The following is an 11,023-nucleotide window of genomic DNA, read 5'->3' as shown; positions in this document are numbered from 1 at the left end:
CATTTACATTTAGGGTGATTATTGAAAGGTATGTACTTATTGTCATTGCAGGCTTTAAGTTTGTGGTTACCAAACGTTCAAGGTTAGCTTCTTTACTATATTACTGTCTAACTTAACTCGCTTATTGAGCTATTATAAACACAGTCTGATGATTCTTTATTTCTCTGCCTTCTTATTCCTCCTCCTCCCTTCTTCATATGTTGGGTATTTTGTTCTGTGCTCTTTTTAGGAGTGCTCCCATCTACAGCAGTCCCTGTAAGATGCCCTGTAGAGGTGGTTTGTGGGAGGCAAATTCCCTCAACTTTTGCTTGTCTGGGAATTGTTTAATCCCTCCTTCATATTTAAATGATAATCGTGATGGATACAGTATCCTTGGTTCGAGGCCCTCCTGTATCATTGCATTAAGTATATCATGCCATTCTCTTCTAGACTGTAGGGTTTCTGTTGAGAAGTCTGATCACAGCCTAATGGGTTTTCCTCTGTAGGGGACCTTTTTTTTTCTCTCTGGGTGCCTTTAATACTTTGTCCTTGTGTTTGATCTTTGAAATTTTAATTATTATGTGTCTTGGTGTTGCCCTCCTTGGATCCCTTGTTGTGGGAGTTCTGTGTACCTCTGTGGTCTGAGCGGCCATTTCCTCCCCTAGTTTTGGGAAGTTTTCAGCAATTATTTCTTCAAAGACCCTTTCTATCCCTTTTTGTCTCTCTTCTTCTTCTGGTACCCCGATAATGTGGATATTCCGTTTCGATTGGTCACTCAGTTCTCTTAAAATTCTTTCATTTCTGGAGATCCTTTTATCTCTCTCTGCATCAGCTTCTCTGCATTCCTGTTCTCTGTTTTCTAGTCCATTAATGGTCTCTTGCATCTCATCCATTCTGTTTTGAAGTCCTTCCAGAGCTTGTTTTATTTCTGTATTCTTCCTCCTTAGTTCTTGCATATTTTTCGGCAAGTCCATCCAAATGGTTATGACTTTTGTTTTGAATTATTTTTCAGGAAGACTGGTTAAATCTATCTGCCCGGGTTCCTTTTCAGGGGAAGATGTAGCAGATGTCAAAGCTGTCTGGGTTAGTCTTGTCTGGATCAAATTTTTTGCCTTTTCATTTGATAGGTGCAGTGGTGTGCTATTGGCTTTCTGTCAGCCCGGAGAGCTAAGGCTTTCCACTTGCTCCTGGCCTCTTTACTGGGACAGCTGCGACCCCTCGTGGCTTGTGTTGGGTAATTACGTGTAGACTGGGTCTCTGTATCTTGCCCGGCTGGTATGGAGGAAGTTCCCTTGCTGTGGGCATGGCCAGCCTCAGGCTGCTGCTCTGCTATGGCGGGGTCCCGGAGTGGTAATGGATGGTGGACTCTTCGGCTGTTTACCTCCATGAGGGGTCTCAGAGCTGTTGCACAGGGGGCTAGTGCACCTGGGGTTCCCTGGAATTTCCAGCTGCTGGACTGTGACCCGGGAAGCTTCTGTCCAGCTGTGGCATCCCTGTCCCTTTAAGACTTTCAAAAAGCACTCGCTTTTCTTTGTCACAGGGGAACCGGCTTCAGGACCCTTTCAAAGGTCTTGCTGTCCAGTTTCCCTAGATTCCAGCACTCCACACATACACTGTGTCTGCACTCTGGTGCGGATGGCTGGGGCTGGGTGTTTAGCAGTCCTGGGCTCCCTCTCCCTCCCCACTCTGACCCCTCTCCTCCCACTGCTAGACGGGGAGAGGGGCGCTCAGGTGCCACCAAGCTGAGGCTTGTATCTTACCCCTTTCACAAGGTGCTGGGTTCTAGCAAGTGTGGTTGTAGTCTGGCTGTTGTCCTGTGTCTTCTGTTCTCTCTTTTAGGATTAGTTGTATTTGTTGTATTTTCAAAAATATATGTTTTGGGGAGGAGATTCCCACTGTCCTACTCACGCTGCCATCTTGGCTCCACCCCCCTATTTCTAGAGATTTATGTTTTCTTGTTTTGTTTGTTTGGTACATATTGATCCGATTCTTCATTTTTCTTGATTCTCTGTGTTTTATGTGCATAAATAAAACAGCCACCTCTTGTAATCCACAAAGGCGATCTTGTGTAGATGAAACTTATCATCCATCCAGGCCCTACCTCATAGTTATCCCTCAGTCCTTTGTAGTTTCCCAGGAGCCTTTGTTCTTCCCAGTAGCTCCTTGTAGTTTATGGCATAACAAGAACTGTTAGTGACCTGAAATGGAGGATCACTTTCAACAACTTGATACAGGGTGACTGGAACCAGACACTCAGGAAGCATTTTGGAAGTACATAAACAGATTTCTTTTGCAGGAATACGAGACTTGGGTGTTTCTTTCTATTCGCTGTGCACTAGTCTTTGGAGATGATAATCCGTTAAGAGCTGTTTCTTTGTGGGCTTCAGTCCTCTGGGACTCATGTGCAAGTGCCAATGACCAATAGTGCCAGGATGACATGGTATGTACCTCTGAGCAGCAATCACAGAACATGGGGAACAGGTTTGTGCAGAAGTTACTTCCCAGGAGAGACTGGTGACCCAGAGTGGGAAAGTGTGGGAATGCAATGATGGCACTTGCAGACCTCCATGGTGTCCAGCGAGGATTACATTCTGTCTGTAGTTGTGTGTCAAATTAGAAGCCTCATACATGGGCTGCAGCTTTTACAATATAGAAACAGATCTTTCTCATTGAGATGCTGGAAGTTGGATATGTCTGAATGCTACCCCTGCACTAAGACCTGGGAGAAAATCAGTAGGAAATGTCTCTATGCTCTAATCTGTGGGTCTTCTGGATTTAAGTCCAGTTGGATTTCAGAACTAGATGTTTTGGGGTTTCATCCCTCAGCCTCTTGAAAGTTGTAACACTGGCTATTGGGTCCAACCTCTTCACTCTTCAAAGACAAGCTGGGAGAACTCAAAACTACACATTAATGGCTCTGATGATATAGATGCAAAAATTCTCAACAAAATGTTAATAAATGTAATTCAACAACACATCAAAAAGATCATACGCTATGATCAAGATGAATTTATCCCTGAGATGCAAGGATGTTTCAGCATATAAAAATGATTAACTTTGGTACACTGCATTAATAGAACAACAGATAAATATCATATGATCATCTGAAAAGAAGTTGTAAAAGCATTAACAGAATGCAACACTTTCATTATTAAATCAATAAAAAACTGGATATAAAAGAACAAATGTCAACATATTAAAGACCATACGCAACAAACTCATAGTTAAAATATTAAAAAAAGAAAGATTGAAATATTTTACTCTAAAATTAAGAACAAAATAAGTATGCCTACAGTCACCACTCATTTTCAACTTGAAGACCTAGATAGAAAAGTCAGGCAAAATAAAGAAATAGAGGTCCTACCTAGAACAATCAGGAAAAATAAAGGAATGAAAGACATCTCAATCACAAAAGAAGAAGGAAATGTCACTATAGAACATGATATATATTTATGTATAAAAAATATCCTAGAGCCTCAACCAAAAATCTGTTGGAGTTAATCAACAAATTCAGTAAGTTGTAGGATATAAAATCACCATATGAAAACCAGTTGCATTTCTATACACTAACAATAAAACATCTGGAAAAGAAATAACAAATATTACCCCATTTATAATAACAGTACAAACAATAAAACACTCAGTAATAAACTTAACCAAAGACATGAAAGCTCTCTACTATGAAAAACACAATACATTCCTGAAAAAAATTAAACACACGAATGGAATGATATCCCATATTCCTGGAACAAAATTAATAGTCTTCACATGTCCAAATCAACCTCACCCATCTGTATATTCAACACAATCCCCCTCAAAATTCTAACGGTGTTTTTCACAGGAATAGAAAACACAATACTAAAATTTGCATGAAGCCACAAGACACTCAATGGCCAAAGCAGTTCTGAAAAAGAAGAACAGAGCTGGAAGCATCACATTCCTGACTTCAAATTATGCCACAGGCGATGTTAACCAAAATAATATGGGCCTACCTTAAAAGAGATAAGCCAATGGAACTAAGTCCATAAATAAACCCTTCCATGTATACTCAAGTAATATTTGAATAGAATGGGAAAAATGCTCAGTGAGCAAGGTTAGTCTCTATAAGAAGTGGTGTTGTAAAAATGGAATAACCATATGCATAAAAATGAAACTGGACTTCTATCTTCCACAACTCACAAACATCAACCATAATAAATAAAAGTTCGACCTGAAACCATAAGATTCCTAGAATAAAAGATAGGGAATGAGTTCCTTGTCATTGGTCTTAGCTATGATTTTTATGACATGGCACCAAAAGCACAAGGAAAAAAGGGAAATCAACAAATTGCACTACATCGAATTAAAAGAACCTCTCCACAACAAAAGGAGTGACCAAGTATGAATGAAAAGGCAGCACAGAGAATGATACAAAATATCTGCAAACCATGTCTCAGAAAATATCAGCAAACTATATACCAGATAAGGAGTTGATACCCAATGAATACAAAAAACTCGTACAACTCAGTAACAAAACAACAGACAAGCTAATAAAGAACGGGCAGAAGAACTGAAGAGAACTTTTTCCTATAAGACTAGCAAATGGCCAACAGGTATATGAAAACATGCTGAACAACAAAACAAGCAGGGAAATGAAAAAGGAAAACCAAAATGAAACTCACCTCACATCTTTAGAAAGGCCATCGTCAAGAAGACAAGAGATATCATGCGTTGGTGAGGACATGTAGAAAATGAGCCCTTATATACTCCTTTTGGGAATGCAAATTCTTTTAGCCACTATTAAAAACATTATGGAGGTTACTCAAAGGGCAACAATGGGAATGCCATATGACCCAGCAATTCTGCATCAGTCTATATATAGAGTAGAAATAAAAACAGGATATTAAAAGATATCCACACCCACATGTTTATTGCAGCATTATTCACAAGAGCCAAGATAAAGAAACAACCAAAGTTCCTGTCAATGAATGACTGGGTGAAGAAGACATAGAATACCCGAACAGTGGAATATTATTGAGCTATGGGAGTAAGTAAATCCTATAGTTTGTGACAACATGGATGGGATTTCGGGTCATAATGCCAAGTGAGATAAGTCAGAGAATAATGTCACTAATGAACAATATCATTAATACGTATAACCTTAAAAGTCAAATTCATAAAAAAGGAGAATAAAGTGGTGGTTACAATCAGTTTGAGAACAAGAGAATTGAGGGGATGTTACTAAGTATACCCACTTGCACTCAAAGACAAATAAATCTGGAGATCTAATGCACTGCATAGTAATTATTTTCAATATGCTACTATAAAGCTCACAGAGGTCTGCCTCCTGAGAAAGACCTCAAGAATCCTTACAAATGGACTTGTCACACATTTGTATACATTTTTAAGAAGCAGTGCTTCAGAGACCATACATATGCCTGCATGGGGCCACACAATTCACACTGCATTCTTTCCATGGCAGGGGACAGTCCTCACATACTTTTCCAGAGGTGCAATAATTCCTTTTCTCTCAATTCTGCCCATGTGGAAGCTCATGAAAGATTTGGTAAACCTTCAAATACCTCTTCACGTATACTCCTTAATTAAATAAAATAACATATCACTCATCAAAACAGAGATGCAAAACAACATTAAGACCAAATGAATTGCCAAGGATAATGTGTAATTGCAATGACATCTGTTTTGTATCAGCTTATTCAAGTCCGATATCAATCAGGCACATCAATAGTCGGTGCTATTACATATGTTATTCTTTTAACCCGACCACAAAGACCAGAAGCTTTATATAACCCGGCCGGAGGTGAGAACCCTGCCTATCCTACTGTCTATTTTTTTCCTTGGTATTTAAGGGCTTCAGTAACATATCAGAATTAAAGTAACTCTAACCATCCTACTCCATCTATTATATCACTTCCTTTAACCATAAATCATTAAAACATAAAATGAAGAGCATGGACAATAGGAGATGTATGCCAGTTTACCCTATTTATTCTTCATTTTGGCAATATTGAATATTCAGTAGCTCTGTTATAACAATGAACTCTCACACAAGGCCCCTCTTACCAAATATGAACAAATGCTGAAATATAAGAAAACACTTGATAAGGTGAATGATTGGCTATGTAAAGCAAGGTGAATTTTCTGGATGTAATGCAGGAAATAGAGGTTAGAATGCCAACTCTCAGAAATTACTATTGGCTGTGATATGGACTTCCAAATATATCTCAAACAAAACCCCCACTGGACACTAAATGCCAGAAACGAAATCACTAGACTCATAAGTAAATGGCACTGCAGGGCCCACATCCTTCAGTCTATCCAAATTTATGATTGTTCTGGGACCCCATATGGCTGAAACATCTGCCTTGCATAGACTAGAGCTGGTAGACATGAGGATGTGACCAAAAATCTATTAGATGATTAGCACTGAAAGAGGCCTTAAACAAACATTAGCTGTCCCAGGCTGCTGTTTCCAGGAGGCATAATCAGACCAATTTGATAGCTTTCTTTCTGTCCAAATGCCCAAACCCTACCTCTGTTTACTCCAAATCTGGTCAGACACAGAAAAAAACATCAATCACCATCATGTCATTGCATTAGAATATTTAGCAGATATGGTTTTCACACTCCTGGAGCCTGTGCTAGGTATCTCTAAGAGTTCAGTCTCAGAATCAAGGAAAGCCCAAATGTTTCTAAACCTTGATGTTTACAAATAGATGTGGACAGATTAATAAATAAAGAAACACTCTTCATATAGAATGAATGTAATGGAGATGCAAGACTTAAAAATATTCTGTTTGTGTGGATTTGTATCACGTATTGGTCCATTTTGGTGTGTAATTTATGGCAAATTAAACCTTCTTTGTCCAAACGTAGTGTGAAATTTGTAACAGTCCATTCATATTCTCAGTATTATGACTTAAGATGATCCTGAAGGGATATGTTTTAAAAAATGTCAGAGACAGTGAAGTCAGTAATAACCTCCTTTCCTCTGCAACCTCTTCAAGGCATCTTTGATTTCCTTGTTCCTCAGACTGTAAATCAAGGGATTCAACATGGGAGTGACCACTGTGTAGAAGACCGATGCAAATCTGTCGAACTTGGAAGACCCGCCAGAGCTGGAACTCAAATAGACAAAGCTACTTGAGATATAGAAGAAGGAAACTGCTGTCAGGTGAGAAGCACAGGTGTTGAAAGCCTTGGACCTGCCTTTAGCTGTAGTGATCTTCATAATGGAGATGACAATATAGACGTAGGATATCAGGATAACAAGGACACTTATTATTGCAAAGATCATTGTTACTATAGCAAGTATGAGTTTGGCAGAGAAAATGTCAGTGCAGGACAGGACTAACAGTTGGGGCATGTCACAGAAGAAGTGGTGGATGACATTAGGCCCACAGAAGTGGAGTTGAAGAATGGCACACAGTTGGGATACAGAACCAGAGATTGAAGCCATATAGGATCCCAGCACCATCCCAACACAGAGGGTGGGTGACATGACTGATGAGTAGAGAAGTGGATTACAAATGGCAGCATAGCGGTCATAAGCCATGGCTGTCATGACACAAGACTCACTCAGTCCCATGGTTGCAAAGAAGAAGTACTGAACAGCACAGCCCACAACGGTGATAGTATGTTGTTCCAGGTAGAAGTCAGAGAGCATCTTGGGGGCTGTGGACGTCACATAGCAGATGTCTATGAAAGACAGGTTACTGAGGAAGAAGTACATGGGTATATGGAGGTGGGAATCCATCCTTATTAGGATGATGAGGCTCAGGTTCCAAGTCAGAGTTGTAACGTAGATCACCAGGAACACAACAAAGAACACTGCTTTCATTCTGGGAAAATCTGAGAACCCCAAGAGGATGAAGTAGGTGACCTCTGTAATATTTCCTTTCCTAATCATAGCCTTGCTGCTCCTAAGATCAGAAAAGAGACAAGAGAAAGAACTGTTGATTCAAGTCAATGTGATAGCACTACAATTCTCCTATGTGCCAGCTTTTTCCTCCACTGAGCACCAGAAAAAGGGAAATGGTCACTGGTCTGGTGGAAACACAGCAGATTTTCACCTCACATTATCAAGGAGTACCTGTTCAGTGCTTCAGGTTCTCAATTAAAGCATGAGTTCCCATGAGAATTGAAACAGGTATATAAAAGTTTGATGAATAATTTTTAAGACAAAAAAATTCTCTGATTATTATACATAGAGATCATCGAAGAAAATATGGTTTTTTAAAAACCAAATTTATGCATTATATAACTTGCTTTCTGATAAGAAAACTGTATGTGGCATCAATCCAGATTTAATTTATAATAGCCTTTCTGTTCTCCATGGTCATCCTGATACATTTTTTTAAATGTCTTCCATTATACATAATAAAAACATTTACTATACCGCTGGGGGAGAAATATGTTGCCCGCCTGGGGCAAGTAATCTTTGAAGCCAAAACCACTCAAAGGGAGAAAAGAAGTGGGAGAAACCTGTTTATTGCTTATTACTTCTGCTCTCCATGTTTCTCGTGACCTGGGTGCCAGGCCCCACCAAACCTCTCCAGTCCTGGTAGGTCCTCACCCTCCACCCACTTTGTAATCACCTAGTGATGTGGAAATGTACTACTTCTATCCACCCCTTGGAAACAGCTATTAATATGGAAATCCACTAAGGCCAGGCAACAGATTCTGGAAATAATTGCAATTTTACACACAGTCCACCTGCCAGAAATCTCACCTCACAATCTACTTGCTCCCCATCATCGGTAACAGCCAGTGTGCAAGAAAACTAGAGCACCGCAACCAGACTAATAACATACAATAACAGCGGCAATAAAATCATGATGATCCTCAAGCCAGGGGATTCAGTGAGGTTCAAAGTCCTATACAGATTAAGTCCATAGCTTGCCCATCCCACAGGAGCCAGTACATGAACAGGGAGGGAGTTCAGAGTAATCATCACAGGGCAGCTGCAGCCAGGAAGTGGGTCAAGGACACAGGGATTATAGAAGAAATTACCTTAGGGGCAATAGGATACCTGTTTGAATGACACCAGCATACACAAATCTTCTCCATCAGGTAGAATCAATGCAAGAGACTGGACCCGTGATAGGACAGTGGCAGGATAGGGACCTTGTCCTGGTCTAGTACACCAGACTTTCACCTACTCCCTGTGGGGGTTACAGATGGGTCACTGTACAGGGCTCTGGGAGGTGCATGCACTGGGCATAAGATTAAAAAAACTTCCCTGTAAGATGCTCTTACCTTGTGGATGCTTTGGGCACACTACTGTGATCTTTGGGGGCCATTCTGCTGCTACAGCAGGAACACACAGGAGGCCAGCTTTCAGGCCTTTTTACAAAGGTGCCAGAAAGGCCAGTCGTCACTGGCCATGTGTGGAAATGTCCAGGATCACATCCAGTCAATAGAGTCTCCAGGGTTTAATGCAGTAGTGCTGGCAGCAGGATGCTGCTCGGCCGGCCTTATCCTGGCTTCACTCCTCTTTGGTTTGCACTTACAGTTGTACAGGAGAGGCAGCAATGTGCATTAGCATGTCCACAGGGCTCAAGGCTCCTTTTCGGGGCTTCTCATTCTAAGGTCATAGCTCTGTCCATAAGTGAACTGACCAGCACCATAGACTATTGTTGTATGAACTTGGGCCAGACTTCTAAAAACCATTATACCTCCCTATCAACCCTGCCATTGTACGGTTATACGGTACATTAAACTGCCACTTTGTCCCTAACTGCTGCACGCATTCTTGAAATGCATGTCCAGTAAAGTGGGTGCCTTGATCATTCTCAATGACCTGCAGCCAGCCTTAGGCTGCAAAGAGATGCTCTAGGCCTCTCTTGGTGGTTTGCTGATCTGCACGATGTGTACTAAGAGCAATCAACAGTCCTGTAATGTGTCCACACAAGTCGTCGCATTTTGGTACCCTTCTGATGTGGGCAGAGGCCCAATGTAGTCTATTTGCCACCTGACAAGGGGTATTAGCCCCTTTACTATTGTCCCATGTTGCTGTGAGACTCAGTGTAAATCGCTCTAGGAACACACAAGGCACTCCTTACATACTCTGCTGATTTTTTCAAAGGTCAGTGGCAAGCCCCATCGATGGGTTACAGCCCATACTGTCTTTTGCCCAGCATGCAATTAACACTGATGTAACCACTGGGATACATCAGAGGCAAACTTTCCTTCTAGCCAAAAAAACATCTGGGCCCATGTATCTGCTTCATCATTCCTTGGGGATGAAAAGGGCAAATGGTCAGTCACATCATATACAGTAACTGTATTAGTCTGACAAGAGGCCTATAGGTCTTGCCACAACTCTTGCTCCCAAAGGAGCCAGTGACCAACAATCCAGTTGGCATGGTACCATGTTGGTAGCCACAAGGACAAGCCCCTGTAGGTGGCCCAGCTGTCAGTGCAGACAACTATGGGGGAAGGCTCATGGGTAATCATGAACCATATTGCCTGCAACCCAGCCCCCTGGTTGCTCTTCCTCTCTCCATCCTTCTTCCATATTGTCTCAGTCTTAGGATGGAAAGCCACAGCCCTCCACTTTGGGGTGCCTGAGACTAGAGCAATTTCTGTACCAAGCACCTTCAGCTATAGGGGCTTTTCCTTCCAGATAAGGACTCTTGGTTTCCAATGGCTACTGTTATATGTCACTGGCCCCAATAAGCATTGGAACTGTCCTTGTAAGGGTCTAGTGGAAAGGTTGTTACACTGCTGTAAATATTTGTCCCATTTGGCCAATGTAGGTGTCTGTGCCACACCACTCTACAGACTTTCGTTCCAGCCTTGGACCCACCCTGTGATGGGATAGGTAGTTATTACATTGATCAGAGCTGTTCTGTTGATGGGCTCTGTAGCCAGCAAGGTGTGGTACACAGCAGCCAGTTGCTTCTCTATCAAGGTGTACTGGGCCTTTGCTCCTTTCCATACTTGTGAAAAGAATCAAATAGGTTGACATGTCCATCCAAGCCTCTCTGAAAGGCCCCATCCGTAACCATCTTTGGTTACTTGAGCATCTAGCTCACAGCAC

The 11,023-nt window shown here is 41.4% G+C and overlaps 1 protein-coding gene across 1 annotated transcript; it reads right to left on the bottom strand.

Moving 5' to 3' along the window:
- Positions 1-6,949: 6,949 nt before the first annotated feature.
- Positions 6,950-7,888, bottom strand: LOC140847633 (olfactory receptor 5AN1-like). Its single transcript, XM_073228350.1, has one exon. The coding sequence runs from the start codon at positions 7,886-7,888 to the stop codon at positions 6,950-6,952; it is 939 nt and encodes a 312-aa protein (XP_073084451.1).
- Positions 7,889-11,023: the final 3,135 nt, after the last annotated feature.

The sequence above is a fragment of the Manis javanica genome, unplaced genomic scaffold, assembly GCF_040802235.1.
Source record: "Manis javanica isolate MJ-LG unplaced genomic scaffold, MJ_LKY HiC_scaffold_25, whole genome shotgun sequence".
Taxonomy (NCBI): Eukaryota; Metazoa; Chordata; class Mammalia; order Pholidota; family Manidae; genus Manis; species Manis javanica.
The sequence above is the reverse complement of the archived record's forward strand: the minus strand, read 5'-3'. Positions and strand labels throughout refer to the sequence as shown.

Bases quoted from the DNA above. Each gene is read 5' to 3' on its own strand.
- LOC140847633 (XM_073228350.1), bottom strand. From the start codon at position 7,888: ATGATTAGGAAAGGAAATATTACAGAGGTCACCTACTTCATCCTCTTG.